The sequence below is a fragment of the Orbicella franksi genome, chromosome 3, assembly GCF_964199315.1.
Source record: "Orbicella franksi chromosome 3, jaOrbFran1.1, whole genome shotgun sequence".
In the NCBI taxonomy this organism is placed as follows: domain Eukaryota; kingdom Metazoa; phylum Cnidaria; class Anthozoa; order Scleractinia; family Merulinidae; genus Orbicella; species Orbicella franksi.
This window is the reverse complement of record NC_138147.1, coordinates 1,372,064-1,392,256: the sequence shown is the minus strand read 5'-3', so window position 1 is coordinate 1,392,256 and position 20,193 is coordinate 1,372,064. Positions and strand designations below refer to the sequence as shown.

The following is a 20,193-nucleotide window of genomic DNA, read 5'->3' as shown; positions in this document are numbered from 1 at the left end:
CATACCTATATAGCCCATATAAGGGAGTACCCCCCCCCCGGATTCAGGGTAGCCAAATCGACCAAAGATAAAAAGGCAAAGCAAATTTACAAAGACGAAAGTCATTCCAATGAGGAAAGTACTAGAAACTGCTAAAATGTATTAGGGGATATTTCCTAGTGATATGGGTATCCCCTTCTAGAGTGTTAGTTTGTTATCGTTTCTTTAGTTTAAGGTAGCCAAATCGACCAAGGATTAAAAGGCAAAGCGGTCGATTTGGCTACCTTGAATTACAGAAACGATAACAACGAAACATATTGGAGGGGGATACCCATATCAATAAGGATTTGGGTATCCTACTTCTATTTGTTTCCCTATATCCAAAGATTGGCTTTGTTTACTTTATTTATATTTATTTTGTGTTTGTCTCCGAAACAAAGAACTCCCTTAATGACATAGAGAACTGTTCGCCGGCAAAATCTGCTAGGAGGGATGGTCAAGGAAAGAGCGACAAACAATTCTAAGACAAAGTTTACTTCAGACAGGCAACATATACACAGAGGTCAGTCACAGCTTGAGACCTGCATATTGCGTGACGGCAGTATCTCAGTGTGTTCCTCGCATATTGACTAAATTCAATCGCAGCACTATCCAAGGGTTAGAATGTGCCTGTCTTGTTTGAAATAACCTGCATTTCAAAGGTTATCGATAGGCAAAAAACACATGTTCATACAAGGAACTTTGGCGCGTGGATCGGTTTTGTATGTCGTTATAACTGCGGACTCGGATCGGACAGTGTTATAAATTGCGACTATTTTAAGCAACTTTGTGTTTATATCAAGATTAAGAAAGCTCAAATTCATTGAGACAGCTTCGTAAGAAGATAAATGGTTTTTCAGCAGAATTTTGGATGATTTCACTTACCCCAGTCTGTGGTATTTAACGCTTTCAGTGTTTTAGCGGGGATACCCAAAACTCTAGGAACTTGGGTACGAGGGTACCCAAAACACCAGGATACCCAAATCACTGTGTCAGCGGCTTGAATAGTGGAGAAGGCCCTGGGGACGAGGTTGGCGTCACTCCGGCACAGCAGGTTGAACAGCATTTTACTTCCCGTGCATGTGGATTTCATGCCTCCGACACACTATTTTCATCGGCCCCTGGTTAACTAACCAACTGCCACTGTAATCCATATATCAGAAATCGTTTGGCATGAGTAAATAAGCGAAAAAGTTGCCTACACAACGTACAACTGTTACAGTCTTCCAAATGACCCGGAATGCTGTTGTTGCTATGGGCCTCGTTCCCAGGAGACTCTTTCTCCCCAGCCCCTCCCAGCGTTGTACCTAAGCCAGGGGCCGTGAACTGGCAGTTGCAGGAGCCCATCAGTTGTAATTCAACTTCTAACTTCGCAAATTCCTCTAAATTTTGGCTTCTTTTGAATTCTATACGACTATCAAAAAAAAAGAAGAAAAAATTGGGGGGACAAATAATTGTCTTTAGCGAAACGTTCTTGCACTCTTCGGAAGAGGGAGCTAGGTACGGATGACTCCGCGCATGGCCTGCTGTCCAGTCTTAACAAAATGAAAATTGACTCACTTGGGTCGATGCCCTTGATCAGGCCTGGACTTTGACTGAAGAGCAGAAGAAAATGGCCCGCGAATTCTGAGGGGCGGGACGCAGCATTTTTTTTTCTCGCTTACTCGTAGTCTAACATTATGACACAAACGAACAAACGCAAATAAATACATTTTTTTTATTTCCAGGTTGTTTGTGCAAAAAAATTAGCACATATATCTTCTCTAGGACACAAAAATATCAACAACCTTTGTGAATGTCAATACTGTTTGTGTCTGCTGCGTAGAGTAGGGACCACTGGTTTAACTCTTCACGCTTCCATTTCAACATGTATATTCTCCTATTTTGTCTCCATACAATTCGTTTGGTACCAGTTGGAAGAATTGCATTTTCTTGTTGCTTTTATAACTCTCATAGCCTGCGTTAAGTGCTCAGCAGTCGGTGTTGTGAAAAGAAATGGAAACTAAGCACTTGATAGCGGAAGGCTAATAAATTTGCTAGGATGTTGTTCATTGTTCCATGGCCACATCTTCCTGTTCAAGGGCCTTGATCGCCACTTCTCCACTATGTCCAAGTCTACTCAAGAATGTCTTAAAGGAGGACCTAAAAATGAGTTAGCAGTAAAACCGTTATCATTTCACAGATTGCGAGAACTTTCTAACATTTACTGAAGAATGATTTGCCGCTGTATAAATTTATAGGCTCTATTTGTTGGATTACGATCGACTGGTGTCCCATCTAAGGGGGAGTAAAAATAAAAATATTTAAGGAAACTGGAAATTACTGCCGATTAGGTAGGCTAAAAACGTAGACTATACGGTCTAATTATTTTAAACGCAGACTCTTGTTTTCTTATATATAGGATGTTTTTAATTCTCTAAAAGAAAGCCAAAACATGTTAAAACAATCCCCCCGCCCCCCCCCGCCCAAAAAAGAAAGCAAAACAAAACAAAAGAGAAGTGAAGTTTCAAAAACTTAGAAGACTTATTGTCTCCTATGCAACTTTGAATGGCTCGTCACGCAAAGTTGCGTGACTACTCAAAAGACCTCACCTTAACTGCATATCAGTTCCCACTCCCCTCTTTTGCTCGAGTTGTACCACGGCCTGTTTACAGGCGGGAATTAATGCAGTTAGGAGGTCTGGATCGAATGTAGCCAGTGTCTCAAACGTTTTAAATACCAAACCCTGAAAAGAGAGACAGATGGATAAGCAGCCTCATTCCCAGAACTTTTCTCGATTTCTAAGAGAAATGGCGTTGATTGATAAATTATTCCCTGCCTGAGTAAAATTAAAATGGAGTAGAAGGCTGAATATAAATCACCTCTATAGCTCTGAAAGGTTTCGAAAGGATAAACAAAAGCAAACCAATTCTTTTCTCAACCTAATATGTGTACATATTCTTCCTGCCGTCTTCAATTTATTTCTTATAATATTAGTAGACAGAATTTAAATTTTTCCTTGATGACAGGCTTCTGTTTTTCTATGCTAGCAACTGTCATTTATTGAGCGTCAAAACGAGATAAGCTTTTTCCGCTTTCCATCATTCCTCTCTTGGCGTTACAAGTATCTTATAATAAACCCAATAAAAGGAAAATAGTGGGTGTGTTTGTACGCCTTGCGTAACTACGCTAGAGAAACCGTTGTTATACGACGCGTCATTTAGGCTTGCCAGCAAACTTTATCTGTTGTGTACCTATGTTTGTTTTCGTTATCGTAGTCATGATACACTTTTCTTACCTGGTGTAGAGTAATTTTGCTGTACAAGAAGTCTCGCAAGTGAGGCAATAGAATATCTCTGTCGAAACAAAAGCAGAGTCCTCAGTAAACGTCTTCCCTCGCTTTATCGAAAAGCAATGCATTAAATTCAATCCAAGTTGTACCTGGAGTTTAATTCTGGTGTTTTCTTACTCGCCCCAAGCATCAAACGAAGGATTTCAGTTGCTAGAAGACAAAAGGAAAAATGTACCTTAATAAACACAAGGTATCTAAAACAAGATGTTCTGTTCTTCCATAGCAACATAAAATAGATACCCAAAGTTGAGTCCTCTGTTGAAGATCTGTTAAAAAAACACGAATCCTGAAGACCCGTGTTCAATGTGGTTGACTGACAACGATTAACAAAGTTTAACGTTTTAGCAACAAGATCTTTAGAAAAACAAAAACAAATAAACAATCGGAGAAGCACGAAAAACAGTAAATAAACATCAGTTATATATTGTAAGTCTCCACCTTGTCTTCTTATCTCAGGTGGTTCATTTCCTTGTGTGAACTGGTTACACGTCAGTAAACAAAACGTGATGGACTCCAGCAGAACAGGAGTGTTTCTGTGAAGGGAAAGCTTAACACTTCAGTGACGTCTTTGATAAAGACCTACGTAGGTGCGCAATGATTGGTTGAAGAATATTCAACAGTTCGCTTTCTTTGAAGAACGACTTTACACCAAAAATAAAATGCAGTTGGAGAGAATTCAGCTAATCGAGTACTCAAGAAAAACACCAAAAAAAATACAGGAAAAACGACAGATTTTAAGCACTGCCTTCTTTACAATTCAGATCAAGAAAGTTCATAACATAATAACAGCGGGGGAAATGAGACGGAGAGAAGGCTACAAGGCCAACTATAAGGAGAGCTACAAGGGCAGGAAGTAGATTTGATCATTACCTGGCTGTTTCAGAAGGGCAAAGAGTCCGTTTAAACAGCTGTTCCAAGAAGTACAAAGTCTGCAACAGACAAAAAAAAAAAACGAAATAATAACCGCATTGCAATTTTTCACAGTCAGTGCCCTCAAATTTATTTTCTTTCATGAAGAGTCTTTTGACGTCCAGCCAATATCACATGACTTCTGTAAGTGCTTGAAAACACTCAAGTAACTTTATAATTGGTCTTCAAGCAGTTGTCAGCAACATGGCTTGTTTACTACACTTACCGATGTAAGATTTGCCGGCTGTTGTGGCAAGCAGAGAAAAGATTCCTGGATGATCTCTACCGTGAACTGGCGAAATTCACTGCCGTAAGTAAAAGAAGAAAATGTTGTTATAAAGGTACTTTTTTAATTAAAACACTGGCAGAAATTTGCAAGCGGGTTTCGCACATACTTTCCTATCCTCAACTAAAGAATCGTTTGCCACACGTTTCTGCGAATTACTATTTCTGTTTGCAGCGGAGCCGAGGTAAACTAAAATCCCTGGACAGGAAATTTAGCTGTTTTACACAGATTTCACTACACGTCTGAGAAAGAATTGAAGCTACACAAAATTCCAGATTTCCAGGAATAACCTTTATTTTCCATTTTTTTCCAGGATTGAAAAACTAGTTAGAGGACTCTATAGTTTTTCCGAATTTCCAGACACTCTGAGAACAACTTCTTGTGGACTTCAGAAATGTTAAAAAGCAAACGGGCGGGGCTCCCAAGAATTCCTTAGCTTTGCGAGAACGGCCTTACGTTCCAAACTGCAGGAAGGGGACTTATGAGTGAGAGAGGTGTTCTGCGATAGCGCGAGAGTTAGGGGTATACAGAGCCAACCAAAATGAAAGGAAAAACACTGGAGAGAGAGCGGACTGGGGACTGAATCCGTACAAGGTTGTTTGCACTTTTACAAACCTGCACTCGGGGACTGGGTTAGATAAACACGATCCTTTGAGAACAACCTGTCGTAAACAAAGGGCAACAAGGAATATGATCAAGTTCATTACAGTTGAAATCCTTTTCAAACTGCTGCTTTGGAAACAGGGTTAACTTGTCGTTGTAGAGAGGAGACTCCTGTTAACAGGTTTTGAATAATAAGAATAGGGATCAGAGTGCGTCGAAAAAACCTATGGGATGGTCGGTTGTTTAAGAGTTAATATACGTTACGTGGAAATCAGTGAATGTTATGTGTGTTTAACACTACAAGAATACGAGTGAATATATGAAAGATCGTATATTTGAACTGCGGAGAAGATATGAAGATATCATAGATCATCGCAGTTGTTATTTGCTAGTTTGCGAAACGACAAACGGCTGGATCGGAGTAACGTGACCGTACAACAAGCAATTTACTTACCATAAACGGATTCTTAGCGGGAACATTAGCCGACTGAGAGGACGTTTGTAACATCTAGGTAAACAGAAAACAGTAACAACATCTCTTTGTATAAAATTCGAATTCAATTTGATTCAGTAGCGGTAGTAAATCTGTCAACAAAACTTAACAATTCAAGCCGTGTTATTGCTCTCACCTGGTTAAAAAGTCGAAAATACGACAAAAATATTTGTTTTATCTTTCTTCGAATGAATTCATCTCGCTTGAAGTCCAAGCAGGCAAGACCCTGTAGAAACTGCGTAGAAACAAGCAATGTGAACTAAGCAGAAATTTCCAAGTTTAAAGCAGATATAGTTTTGTTGTTGCTCTCTAACTCTGGAAAAATAAAAATGACAGTACCAAATTAAAGGAAACACGGATTTGTATAAGTTATGCAAGACTATCGTACGTGTTTTAACGATCGAAGGAAAAAAAAAAAACGACGAAAAATCCTGCAGATCTATAATCAATTATCAAGTGAAAGAGAATTCTACGGGAAGTATACATAGGGTTGTTAATGACTTTCATTCAACCTAAAATCCAAGGAACTACAGAGCGAGTGATAAAAAAAGCCATTCAGAACACAAACTAAAAGCATATAACGGGCGACGGCAAACGAGGGAAAACATGAAACCGGCGGTAGAAAGAGCGCGAAAGTCGCCTGAGGATTCACCTGATTGGACGAGCAGAAAACGCCTTCGCTTTCATTGGTTAAAAAAACACTCGAGTTTTATGAATAACGAGCTATCGAAGCCAGCAAAGCCTCAACCAGCTAAACACAATTAATTTCCCGCGCTGGAAAATCGCGCTACTCTTTCTTTGTCACAGTAGCACGTATACACGCCACAAGTACCTGATGTAAATGAGCCTTGATACACTGCATGACCAGCGGGGCTACTGGTTTCTTGCTGTTTGGTAACGGAAGAGCGAATTGGTCCACCAACCGAGGAAGCAAACACCTGGGCTGAGTCTGAAATGTAAAGATATTGGTTGTGAATCATCCTCTGTGAGAGTAACGGTTAGTTTCAAGTGGAGAGAGGGGTTGCGTGACGACCCTTATAAGTTAGGTAGACACGCTGTGTGACGACCTTAATTTCGGCTGCAAAGGGGACTAGAATAAAGTATGTAGCGGGCCAAGTGCCAAGTGTCCCATACCGCTTGAGCTTATCTCGGTTAGCAACAAGCGACTCCCCTTGAATGGGTCTCCCCTTTGAATGGGACGCTAGTCCATCGTAGGGAACCTCCCTAGCATCCTCCGGTACCCCTTTATACACCTCGGAGAGACGCACTGTTAGAGTAACGGTGTCTTGCCCAAGAACAGGATACAGTAACCCCAGCCAGAGCCCGAACCCAGACAGCTCGACACAGGGTTCAACGAGCAGACCACAAGGCCACAGGGTTCCTACCAAGAGTGCAGGCTGCAGAACTGACGTCTTGATATTGAAGTGAACTCATGCACACAGATTTTTGCTGGCAAGAAGATCAGGAACATGAGGGGTATCGACTGAGATGGATTACGATCAGCTTCTTTTCCTCTGAAACGCGCATGCGCTAACCGTGACCCAGCAGTTTTGACGGTTCTACCACAATGAACGTCGAGGCTCATAATTTTGAGTTAATGGCAACTTCCATGCCTAACAACTTGCCTTGCTGTAAATGATTTTATAACAATGTTTTGTCAGTAGTCCAGCAACGTGATAAGCCACCCTAACGAGAAATAAGAAAAACAGGAATGAGGACATGCGATTCATACACGGGTCAAAGCAATTCACTTTCTCAGTTACTCTCTCGTGACATAATTGAGTTTTTTTCACAATATGCTACATTATCTTGGGAAACTTGACTGAGCTGTCAATGAAGAACAAAGCCTGCTGAGTTACAGACAGAGGCTAAACAACGCAGTATTTGACAAAGATTACACTACCACTCCCATCTTTACCGACGACGGCGTGGCAGGGAACATCAGTAGGGGAGCTGATTGGTTTTCTTACCTCAGCAGGTCGGCAGGTCCCGCAGTTTTTATCACGTGATCGACATACTTCATGACGTCACCAAGGTATCTTTGAACCTTCTCACGAAACTGGATTGACTCGTCAAACTTGGTCTGTAGTGTGATAAATAATATAGAAGCGGTGTTAACGCAGTAAGATAATACCTCCCTGAAACCACTATTTTCATTCACCCGCTGTAAACACTGCCTTTATTGTTTTCAAGGGCTGGGGATGTTATTGTGATCTGTTATTTAATGTTCTCAGATCCATTGGAGCAACTCCTGCGGTGAGGTAGTGGGTGATCCTATTAACTTTGGTGATCTCGACATTGGGCGAACAAAGCATAAAATCTAGTTTACTTTACTGCCGGTATCAAACGCGTTTTGCTAGCACAGACAATTAACCTGTGGTAGACAATCTACAAATTAAAGCATATAGTCTTAGGCTCTCTGATTTTCAAAGCTTCAGTTACTACGTAAAGAAACGGCAACGTTGATAAAATCTTCACTAGCGTAGTGGTTTGTTCAGCAGAATAGCTTTTCGCCGTGTATGGGGTGCTCATCCATTGTACGCTCTCTCATAGCGTTTCGTGAGGCTTTTTTGACATTGATTGACCGATTGATTGGTTTTGTTTAATGACAATGGGTTTATTTTTCACTTGAATGACCACTTACTACAAATGCTTACCAGAGAGGCGTGATAGCGGGCGAGCCCAATGATAAAAAGTTGAAGTGATGTTTCGCTACTTTCACCAGTTCCAAACCCAGGCTGAAAGAGAAGCAAGTGTAAGTCAGTCATCAACAAGGCATTGCTGTTGACGATTTTTGACACAGCGCAGTCCTCACTTGTAACATTCCAAAAAAATCAAATTACAGCACCTGGCTCCTTTGAATCGTCTCCATCTCGGGTAGCTTACCAACTGCTCTGTAAGGACAAAAGTAACACGAAAACAAGAAAACAAATTGAATATCAGGCAATCATGTAATTTACTTTATTTGGACCCATCAAACAGGGCCCTACCCAGTTCCAGGCGTTCATTTAGTTCGGAAGCAGCACCAAGAACGCCACGAGAGAAAACAGGGGACGGATTGGGCAGAGGCGCGAAAGTTCTCTCGCTTTCCCGCGCCGCACCAGTCCCCTATATTTCCTCTCGCCATTTTTTGCGCTGCTCCCCAACTAACCAAACGCCTGGAACAGGCTAATCAGGGCTCAGTGAACTTAGAGTTACTCGGAAAGGGAGGAAATACCTCGTAAGTTCCGTTAGCCCGTCGTGCGAAGGAGGAAGCTGCAACAGACATCTGAACCAAGCATGGATGATACTTCCTTCCATCTTTTCTGCCTGAATTGTCGTCAGTGCAGCCGAGCAAGGTAATATGTGACACAAGAATCGACAACAAAAGCTGCAACACACAATAAAGTACAGAAATAACCCTTTGTTACCTAGCTCGAAATGAGAATTCTCCAAACTGATCTCCAGGCATTTCTACGTATATCAGTTGTGAGAATTTTACAGTGCACTATCAAAACATTTCCTAAGACTTCGAACACTCTTCCTTATCCTTAAATAAACAAAACTTGTTGAACAGCTCATAAAAAAATCAAGGACGCCATCCACATCAGACGCTACGAATTATCCAACATTTTCAACTGCTACTACGCGACTAAATGTAAATTAAACCACGTGACAAGGCGGAGCTCAGCTCAATTTGCTGAAGAAGACTATGAGATATGGTGGAAAGCTTCGTTTGCTTTACATTGCGCACCTTGTGACAAGAACTATTATTATTTAAATCAACCCAAGGTGAAGTGGCTTAGTTTATAGTCTGCTCGCCTTCTCGTATGCCCTAGTTGTTAAATTTCTTTGTCTTCACTACCTGCCTGCTTGACAATGTATTAATGCAATAAAGGAAGGTAGGAGGTAATGAGAGGTTCATGCTGAAGGAAAGACAATCTTAACAAAAAACGCATTTACGACAGAACTCGCATGGACTACGATGGAACAGTTCCCTTAGCAGTTAATGACCCCTTATGATAAAGTTTTGCACAAAATCGGAAAGTATTTACAGCTGCAGCAGCGGTTCATCCGCCCCTGTGGTTATTAGGTAACATACCTGGCGGACATCTCGTCTTTAACACCAAGTTCTCGGAGAAGACTGGTAAAGGACACGCCTGCTGTGCCTGCAACCTCTTCAGGGTATCTTAAACAATTATGTGAAACATACATGTCTGGTGAAAACTGTACCAAAGTACACAAGAGCAAAACTTGTTCCCAAGTGTCTAGGAGCAAGGAATCAGTACAGCGTATAGAGAGGTGATATTGGGGTCAAAGACCTCATTTCGAGATACTGTTAAACAAATCCCACAGTAAAGCAAACCTCTACAACTTAGAGATGTTTCTTAGGAAATCCGGCCAAGTTATTTTCGCGAGGCGATTCACGCAACCAAGAAATTGGTCGTTTTCTTTCCTTGCACGAAAAGCAAGTAACACAATAGAGTAATACCCTACCTGTAGGAATCCTGGTGAGGTCGAATACTAAAAGAAGTTAATCTGTTTCATCGAACTACCCCTTTCTACATTCAATCGGCAACTGCTATTGGTCAGATTAATTTTAAGCAAGGCAACAAGGTCTGCTATTGTTTACCTGTCAAGCGCAGAGAGAGTAAACGCAGCCAAAGTATCAGCCAGGTGACTGGACGCTGCCTGCATACACACTGCATCACACACTAGAGCTCTCACGTGACTAAACACGTGCTTCCACACAACAGTGACAGCGTCTGAGAACAGAAACAGTGAAATGAGGAAACACGTGATCTGCAACTTGCCATCGCCTCCTACGCTTAAGCCCGTTACGATCCTTGAGATTGGAGGAGGGGCCAGAATTACTAAACTCCTAGATGGCATGCTACTCACATCGTAGGTTACCTCCTTAGCGTCCTGGTAGGTTTCCATAGCAGTTGCCAAATGCCCACATATATTCTCCTGGGTGGAGAGAGGCACTATGAGAGTAGAGTGTCTTACCCTGTCCTGTTTTAAATCGCATGAAAAAATTAACGAAAAAAATAACGATTTTCCCGATTAGAGCAAAATAAACCTCTTTATCTTCGTGTAATGTGACATTGTCTTGTTGGAGTCTTGCGAAGTTATCTTTTCATGTTAGTTACCTGAAGACCCTGTCTTTTGCCTTCTGCTTTGCCTAAAATTTAAGTAAAGAAAGAAAGCTAAGGTAAAACCAACGATAGTGGACGCACAGTATCAGGGATCTTAAATGTACTTTTTCCGCCCTGCGCAGTGTAGTACGCAGGCGCTTTCTTCCAGCTCACAACATTTGGCGCGAAACTTCATGACATGACTGAAGGACATACATGATCTGTTCCCAGACGCTTATGGGTACTTTGCAAGCGAAAGAACATCTAGGGACTAGGCCCTAGCAAATGCAAACTCAAGTCAGGAAAAGCTAAAATAAGTACACACATGAAAACATTCTCTTTTTCACCGTACGTTAACGAAGTGAGGGTGGTCTGCACAAACGTCAGCAAGTATCGAAGCTCATTGTCGCGACACGAAAGAAATAGAAACTGAAATCCGTCAACTGAAAAAATAAAAAAAATCAACAAAAACAATCTTTAAAAAGTAGAATATGCTATCCAAGCAGTATCGCATCTACATAAAATGATTTCCTAGAAAAATAACGAAAGATATGAAAAAACAGGTCTGCATCAACATAACAGGCCAAAAGGGAGGGTACAAAGTGAGAGCTGTAGTCAATGCCGTTGTTATAATAATGTTTGCAATGAAGTTGCTAGAAGTGTTGTTAATGGTGTTTTTAATGACATTGTAGCGAGAAGAACAAGACAGCACGCCTTTTTTATACACTCAAAAAATACCCGGTTTGTTACTGATAACTTACCAAGAAGTTTACTCTCAGACAAGTCTTGTTTGTTTCTGTGATCAAACACATCTTGTGTGCTGTCCAGGTAAAGTGTTATCAACTGCCAGCAATGTTTCTGATGACTTTTGTCTCGCGAACAAGACTCCGCGTAATCTCTGAAAGGTAACCAAAAAACACCATTTGGTTTCCCATAGGACGCCATGTTTCAGCGTACCTATCTATGTCCAGAAAAAAAAGAAAGCGTTTTAAAATTCCAACTCTCATTCCATGACCTTAAAAAAAGTTGGTTAAATCCCCGAGCCTTCTTATGCGCTCACCTTGCAACAGTTGCAAAATTCTGTGACAATCTTTCAGCCACGTATGCAAAATCCACGTTCTTTTCTTTGTAAATAAGAATCAAGGCAAAGAGCCCTAAAAACCAGAAAAAACAGTCAGTAGGACAAGCTAAGATTATGTTATGGTAAACATATTGGCCAAATAACACAAACTACACTATCACTTGTTAAGTCTTAGTTGGATTACGAGTAAATTTGCGAGAATTTCAATTTCAGTTTTGTAACTTTTTGGTAAGGTGTTCTGTTTATATTGTTTGCCCTTGAGTTTTGAGCTGCAATCTCAAACTAAACCAAACATAAGAGGTAAAAAACATTTTTAAACAAGAAAAAATAATACTTCAGTTAACGTTTAATCCTGGATTAACGTTAACCGGCTTTCGAACAACCCGGCCCAGCTCTCTGATTGGTAAAAATGCATGACGTTGAAAGAGAAATGGGCCAATCCCTTTTACCGCAATTTGCCTTACCATAAATAAATATAAATATAAATATATACATTTGTATAGCGCCATTTTCCACTAATTGTCCATGGCGCTTTACAATACTTACCACTGCTTTTATCAATCAATAGATCAAGTCAGTATTTATATTTTATATTTCTTTGTTCGTCTTTGCTTTTTTATTGGTGCCATTTTGCCAATTTTCCAGTCAAAGTGGCAAACACCTATTCATTTGTCTTTGTTCCTATTGTCACATGCTGTCGTTACATACAAGCCCTACCTTTCCAGATACACACTTTCTTGTCCTGTTGCATCTTGTTGAAGTCCAGTAAGTCAAGAAAAGAACACATCTTGTTCGCCTGTTGTAGACAACAAATATTATAATCCATCAAATATTTTCGCTCGCGCGAGATTGGTCTAAACGCGTCACGTGACTGAATATGCCCCAGCTAAAACTGGGGAATATCCGAGTGATATTCCCCAATTATTGAAGGATATTAAACACAATAGGCTCCATTTGGCGCGAAAATATGCTCAGATATTTGTCCTTGTACATTGTCTGTTCCTTGAAGCTCACAGTTTCGCATCTCGGGACAGATTATGTCCACGGACAAATATCCTAGCATATTCTCGGGCCAAATAGAGGCTACTGTTTATATGAATCCATTTCTAACTGAACTACTAACATATATGCAAACAGAAACTAGGCATTAGTAAACAGATTTGAAACAATTAAAAGTTTAAATTTTGATGATGTACGTCATATAAGTAAGCCCTTTTTCCCTTCCTAAACAACCGCCATCCCCAGACAGGTAAACCGGGTGAACAGGTTTCTGACGTTACTGGTACTCAGCACCGCACCATATTTTCTTGAGTATTGTATCAAAATTGGCTTTGAGACACAAGGTTGTAGTTCTGTCAGCATTTCACCATAGACCGTACAAGCAGACCCCTCTTTCCCTTTGCCCGTCCAGAGAGAAGCGAAGAAAAAAGGCCACAAAATAAAAATGGACGTGCAACAGATGGAGGCGCTTCTCTCTAAACAAACTAAGAGAAAGCAGGGATTGCTCGTAGTTAACTTACCACATCCTCGAGGTCTGCTACACATGAGAGAGTTAGGAACAGACTGATAAACTGATGTAGTCCTGTGCTGTTCAGTTCTTCCATACGCCGCTTGTGGAACTTGGAATAGAATCTTAGAGAAGAACATAGACATACTGCAGTGACAAATACGTCACGTTCGACCAATATTTAATTTAAGACATGGAAAGAACAGGCCAGTGATTGGCCAACTAAACGAAATAACGAATGAGAGAGTGAAAAAAAGAACGAACAAGCGGACCAATAAACGCGAACTTTCAAGGGAGCGAGCAGGTCATAAAAGTGCATGTGTACATCTTTTAATAAACGAACAAATATGAAAGTGCGGTGGTAGAAAATGAGCATCACCTCTGTAAATCCCCGTCTTGCAATGGTCGAAAGAAGATTTTCACAACACCTGACTTGCCAAACTAAACCGGTCGCTCATGTTAACGTAAAGTAACAACCGAATTAGGTTCAAATCCAATCTTACCTTCCTTTGATTTGTTTCCACGCTTGTAATGAACCACTGTGCAGTAGTTTAGTAAGATGAACGGATACAAGCCGCAAGAACAGAGTCAAACTTGACTCGTGTTCTGGAATAACCGCGCTGAAACAAAAGCAGAAGCAACTGTTGGTGGGCGAAAAGTGGACAGTACAAAATGAGAAAAACTCAAGGGAAGACTCGCAAGAATTTTTTTTCTCGCGAGTTTTCCGCTGCTCGAGTGGATCGCGGACTAGTAAAGCGCCCGATACATGCCAGGATACTCAGAGCTTATTTGTTCCGTGAACCAGTCAGAACCTAAACAGAGAAAAGCAAGGCAGTACGAAAATACGCGGGGAAAAGGTCGCGTGGAACTTACTACTGCTTAGCGTGAAACAAATGCTACGCAGGGTTGAGGTTGGAGAGTACGAGAGTCTCGGCGAAGTACGTTTTATTCTCGCTTCGCTGCAAGAAATAGCGAACTCACGTTTGCTGTGTTTCCTTGGATCTTTTAAAACACTGTTCCATCCACTGAAGAGCAGAAGAGCTGCAAAGAAATACCACACGTACATTATGTACAAATACGTGATCGGAGAAATGTTTGTCCTGTGTAAAGGTTGTTGTTGTTGTTGTTGTTGTTACACGGGAGTACGGTAGTGTAACAGGATAAGGGTTAAGCAGACTTGCTTGTGGGGTCGCGTTTGTAACTACCACAAACAAAACAAAACATTACAACATACCTGACAACAGTAAACCCATGAAGAGATTGGCCAGGGACGTGAAATGAATCGTTCTTTATAGGAGAAAAAAAAAATAAGGTAAAACATTGAAAATTGAACGGAAGCGTACCAACGCCCGAGTAATATTTACTCTCGGGATTCAAACCAAACTTTGCTCAACTGTTGTCTATACATCTTGAATAATTCGGCTTGGAAGAATTTCGTTTCAGTCATCAGGTGAAGCCTTCATATAAATAGATCCGGAGAAAAGACAGGAAGGTAAGTCTACATATGAGGTGTACATTCTTTCTGCGCATCCTCAGAAGAAGAAAAAAAGTTGATCGGTTGCATTAACTTCGCATGTAGTTTATTCTCTTAAATGGTGGGTGACGCTCTCTTTTCTTTTCATAGATCAGTTCCTTTACTGATTCTCTCCATTTTAACACAAAAACGACAAAAAAAATTGTGGTTATAAGAGGTTTTCAACATTTCGCTTTTGCGTCTGACATACAATGGAATTTTTCCTCTTATTTCGGTATGAAAATCCGAAGAGGGATATAGGTTGGAAAATATTGCTAAATAGGCCTGTTGTTGCAAAAGTGCCAAAAAAAATCTGAAAATGGGAAAATTTTGGCGCGAACATCCACTCACCATTCTCTTGTGGAAATAATCCCAGAGCCACAGAATGAGGTCGGAGTTTGCAGACCAGTGATATGATAACGACACACAACAACGAAGACAGAAGCGCCGATGAGATTCTTCATGACTGTCCTAAAAGGCACAATAGAGAGATTGTTAGTTCAACAGGTCTATAAAACAACAATCGCTCTTTGAAAAAATATTGAAAATATCATGATCATTCAGAGGCAATGTTGATGAAAGGATCATTGAGATTATAAACAGACTAGAGATAGTTCACATGAAATGTTTTGACAACAAGCATAATTTCCTTCGCGGTGACGTGGTGTTTAATTTCTTACCTTATTACTTAGAAGAGAGGATTTAAGTAAATCTTGGGCTAGCACCCAATTTCCTGGGACACAACGCTAGCAGAAAAAGAACAAAGTATCAATAAAAGTGAATTTGAGCCACGCCTGCAGGACGTAATTCCGTTACGTGTTAGGGGTTTCTTTCAAAATTCCCCTCCCCGAGCTTTATAGCCTGTGTCCAAAAGGATGTTACCCCTTCCCTTGCCTGAGTGGAACGGGTAAATGTTGAGGCTACAAACAGACGTCAGATTAAAACAGGTCTGTCTTCCTGTTTTTCCCTCTGTCCCTCCGTCTGTCTGTCTGTCTTGCTGTCTGTCACCATATGTTCAGTTGCATAATGGAGGGTGGCGTGACACAGGGTCTAATACTTACTGCATATGTTCGCTGCTTTCGTTTTACCTTTTTCTTGTGCGAGTAGACTCCTTTGTCAGTAAACCAGTAAAGAGGCGACAAATGCGTCAATAACCACCAACAGAAATTGACAGGCGTCTTCACTTTGAAACCGGGGGGAGCTAGAAAGGAGACGCATTAGTCAGCAGAGAGACAGGGTATTGTTTTTGATTGTCACCGTTTTTGAGAGATATGAGATGAAGGTTCAACTACGTCAGTAGAGTATTTTATATATTCGTACCGCAGGACTGGGCCCAAGGCTGCGTAGAAGAATCCTGGCTATCTGATTCTGTCTCTTTGGGATGAAGAATCTCCGACATGATGGAAGACACCGCTGACCAGAATGACTAAGAAGGAAAATCGGCAACGTTTAGGATGGAAATTGCCATAATCTTATTATGCAATTAGCATCAATTCCAGCATATTTTGAGAAAAAGGGCACAATAAATAGAGTTTGTAACTTGAGAAGTGCTGAAGTTAGAGATCCATCAAGTACTTTAACTATCGGATTTACTCAAAGTGACAAATAATCTTCTGATTGAAATTGAGAAGGCTTTTTTCCCTGATTGTTGTCTTTCATGTAATAAACATAGGGTGCGTTCCTTTGGGGTGATCCGAATCAGTGATCCAAGATCACTCTGATCATGGTGCATCAAAGGAACTGACGAATCCACTCTGGTCACGGATTCATCGGTTCCTTTGATGTACCATGATCTGAGTGATCTTGGATCACTGATCTTGATCCAGATCATCTCAAAGGAACGCACCCATAATCTGTCTCTCATACCTCAAGCTCTGTTTTGGTGCTCAAGTGATCCATAAGATGGATAAACATAATCCACAGTTCACATACACAGCCACACGGGAATGGACATACTTGAAGCATGCTGGACTGACTTTCCTTTAATTTAAAACACCTAAAGTCAGTTTAAGCTGAAATTCTCCAAAGCCCGGGAGAAAATTAGCTTTAAACGGAGCTAAATAGGGGGAGTTAGAAAGTCTTAATGTAGTCATCTAGGTGCAGGACTAAATTAGACTGTTAAAATAACCGAACCAGAACTCTATTCTTTCTTCACCTCGTGGTTAAATAATGGGAAAGAAAAAATAGGAACAATTGTCGTTTCATGTCTCATTCTTTAGAGGAACTGAAACTCTGGATCCAATTTGCCATTACAGTACAAAGTGTAACGTTCAGGCCATACGAAAGAAACAACTGATCATGAACAATAATTTGTTTTGGTGTCTAACTCAATTCTCCGAACTAATCACTGTCGAAATGTTTAATGACGGGTTAAGAGAATTTGTACTTTGTTCAACATGAGACACACCTTGCTATAGATAGAGGCAGCTAGTGCTATCAAGTCCCAAAGAAATGAAAATGTGTATTTCTTGAGGCTGTTGATCACATCGGCAAAGTGATCCGCTGACAAACTGTCGAGCTGAGCTGAAATTGAATCATAGAGGAACGCTTAGGCAAGTTGTGTTGGGGGGATGGGGGGGGGGGGGGTAGGGGGCGGTGGCCTGATGGTTACTGCGTTGGATCGAGCGGTCCCGGCTCGAGCCCTGGCCGGGATCAGTGTATCGTGTTCTTGAGCGAGACACTTTACTTTCAAGGAACCTTTACCTTACCAAATTTATAAATAGGTACAAGCAAATTGTTCTGGTAACCCGACAAAAATTCATGCTTGGGGTTTGGGAAGCATGTGATGAATTTTGTCGCCTTATTACAATTTGGTGAGCCAGACATCACTGACCCTTCTATCTGTACTTCAGGACGCAAAGAATAAATCAATAGAAAACTAGCTCCCAGTTAAGTTATCATCAAATTAAAATTACCGAAAGGATTTGATTGCTACATCTTCGTGTGAAAGATTTAGAGATATCAGCAACGTCAGTCAAATCTTTTCGAAAGCTTAAATACGAGTTGCTAAAAATTTGTCGGAGAAGCAAAGTCAATTAAAAATAAAATAGATCACTATTTGTATTTTTTTAATCCGCACCCTAAGGAATGAATTGGTAACAATGCGTTGCAAATGAAATTTATCAAGGTTGGCACATAACGAGGAAACCTGTCCCACTCTATTCTTGTTTTTTAATATATATATATTATTACATGTAACAACAGCAACAAACAAAGATCGAGATGTAAAACTATAAAGATAAGGACAAACGAGGATTTAACTCCAACCATGGCCAGGATGTATCATTTAACCAATTTTAAAGGACAGAGCACGGAAACTGGTAAAAAAAATCGCGCACAAGCGGCTATTAAAAGATGAAAATGAACCCATACAGGATAAGACACGAGAGCGGAACCGGCGCGGGAAGCAAAAACGGCATGGAAAGGTTGGCCAATTTAAAATAAAACACAAAAAACTGATGGAGCGGTGGACGAACTGTTCCATAAATAGAATGCACGCCGTTCTTCCGTTTTGGAGATTCTGATTTTTCTGAGATGTCACTCAAACCATTCACGTTTAGTACAAAATAATCATGGGTGCAAGGCTTTTTGTTCACTTCGGTAGACAGCCTTATAAAACCATCTAGTCTGTCAACGAGTCGGGACGCAGATCTTACTAATAAAAGTCGAAGTATAAAAGTCAGACAAATTTCGCAAGACATTCATTTCGCGCGTGACTTCTTTATGTTCAGAGTAAACTGGAAAATAAATCAGATCGTAAAACCCATATCGATCATTAGAACAGAACAGGAATTACCCGTAAGTTGGACAACAGGACGGAAAGTGGTCGCCTCGAAGCCTTTCTCGCGAAGTTAAAAAAAATTTATTCAACTAGTTGGCCGCTATTGACAATTGTCACAAACTGTCGTTCAGTGGTTACATTGCAGGAAGCAATAATTGGCATTCTCTGAGCAAACAGGAATCCGACGACTTGGCGCTGTCTGAACCGAAAAAAAAGTACTTGTTTACGATAAAATTCAATTTGAAATTTGGTAACAGATTTTAAGCTGTGTGAAAAAAAATCAACTCAGTCTAGAGAACTTACAATGTTAAGTGTCAATCCCACTGCCCAATACAGAAAGAAAGCGGGCTCGGAAGCTCCGAGCTCTCGCCGCCGTTCAGACAAGACTTTCTGGCACTAAAAAAAGGCTTTCTAATTAGACTTTCCATATAATATGCATTGCAGCTTCGTAGTAAATCGCAGCAACATTTTAAACCTGTAAGAGTCTTCTTTCAAAATTGACCAAATTCCACAAGTTACTCTCTAAAATTATCTCAACACACACAAAACATTCCACATATACCTGGATCGAGACGGAGATATAAAACTCACGCAGCTCAGTTGAACCGCCCCGGCCTGAGGGTGTTTACAACGAAATATGATTTGAATTATAGAATTTGAACGATCTTTGCCTACAGTCATTGACCTCTTATCGGATAAAAGATAAAAGCCCTTGGAATTACACGATCACGTAATTCTTTATATCAATCTCAAAGTATGTGCCGCCATGTACCGCTAAATCAACGGGGTAGCGACACAAGCACATGTTGTGAGCGATAGCATTATGATTTACTTTATCTACCCATTTAACTTGCACTACAAGCTCACGTGTCTGAAATTTTAAAGTAACACTAAACTTTGTTTCCATTGTTTTCATAAGAAGGGGTTACTATATACATACGTGTTTGCTAGAAGTCATCGATTCCCTTGATGTTTAAGCAGAAAGGTTTTTGAAGAATTAATATTACTGAGCAAGCCGCTACTGTTTCCCCTCTCGTAATCAAACTTTCAGAAGTGGTATGAATGCGAGGTAAATTGCAAGACTTATGTTAAGTGAATTAACAACTCGTAGATTCTATGACTTATCAGTGGCAACGGCTTTAGAAGCAAAACCTGGCATAAGAAACGGCGAATTGGCAAAGAAAATAAACGGCGAAAAATTATAAACACTGACTTAAAAATACGACAATCAGCCAAGTTGTACTTGAAAGACAAACCAAAATAAAGAAATCTTAGTTAGGATAAGGTAGTATGTACCATAAAGAAGTAGATAAATAGTTCAAGTTAAAGCATCCTTTCGGACTAAATAAGTGTCTCCAGTTTGGTAACATATCGAACTTCAGGAAACATATCGAAACTCTGCTACGCTTGGGTTGCTATTGTAAAAATATTGATTCTTGTTCCGAAGCAAGGCAACATGAACAAATGAAACTTGCACAACAATACACGAGTGAGCAGCTCTGCAAAAGAAACAGTTTAGAAGTAACTATCTTTGTTACGAAACAGGTAAACAGG

General features: G+C 40.5%; 1 protein-coding gene across 4 annotated transcripts in view; it reads right to left on the bottom strand.

Moving 5' to 3' along the window:
• Positions 1-42: 42 nt before the first annotated feature.
• LOC145480567 (protein MMS22-like) overlaps positions 43-20,193 on the bottom strand; it is a 34,391-nt gene continuing 14,240 nt past the window's right edge. For all 4 annotated transcript variants that reach the window (XM_081458811.1, XM_081458812.1, XM_081458810.1 and 1 more), the window contains 33 exons: positions 17,266-17,381; positions 16,725-16,838; positions 16,179-16,284; positions 15,947-16,059; positions 15,539-15,604; positions 15,210-15,329; positions 14,580-14,632; positions 14,327-14,386; positions 13,849-13,965; positions 13,359-13,470; positions 12,556-12,634; positions 11,818-11,911; positions 11,519-11,655; positions 11,110-11,200; positions 10,773-10,804; positions 10,253-10,385; positions 9,722-9,808; positions 8,858-9,010; positions 8,489-8,534; positions 8,298-8,378; positions 7,611-7,723; positions 7,266-7,326; positions 6,473-6,589; positions 5,777-5,875; positions 5,602-5,655; positions 5,160-5,206; positions 4,485-4,563; positions 4,220-4,278; positions 3,788-3,882; positions 3,439-3,499; positions 3,296-3,353; positions 2,610-2,743; positions 43-2,160 (listed from right to left, as the gene is read on the bottom strand). In XM_081458811.1, the coding sequence (XP_081314937.1) occupies positions 2,067-2,160; positions 2,610-2,743; positions 3,296-3,353; positions 3,439-3,499; positions 3,788-3,882; positions 4,220-4,278; positions 4,485-4,563; positions 5,160-5,206; positions 5,602-5,655; positions 5,777-5,875; positions 6,473-6,589; positions 7,266-7,326; positions 7,611-7,723; positions 8,298-8,378; positions 8,489-8,534; positions 8,858-9,010; positions 9,722-9,808; positions 10,253-10,385; positions 10,773-10,804; positions 11,110-11,200; positions 11,519-11,655; positions 11,818-11,911; positions 12,556-12,634; positions 13,359-13,470; positions 13,849-13,965; positions 14,327-14,386; positions 14,580-14,632; positions 15,210-15,329; positions 15,539-15,604; positions 15,947-16,059; positions 16,179-16,284; positions 16,725-16,838; positions 17,266-17,381 (2,981 nt within the window). In that variant the 3' untranslated portion in view covers positions 43-2,066. The remainder of the gene's footprint in view (positions 2,161-2,609; positions 2,744-3,295; positions 3,354-3,438; positions 3,500-3,787; positions 3,883-4,219; positions 4,279-4,484; positions 4,564-5,159; positions 5,207-5,601; positions 5,656-5,776; positions 5,876-6,472; positions 6,590-7,265; positions 7,327-7,610; positions 7,724-8,297; positions 8,379-8,488; positions 8,535-8,857; positions 9,011-9,721; positions 9,809-10,252; positions 10,386-10,772; positions 10,805-11,109; positions 11,201-11,518; positions 11,656-11,817; positions 11,912-12,555; positions 12,635-13,358; positions 13,471-13,848; positions 13,966-14,326; positions 14,387-14,579; positions 14,633-15,209; positions 15,330-15,538; positions 15,605-15,946; positions 16,060-16,178; positions 16,285-16,724; positions 16,839-17,265; positions 17,382-20,193) is intronic.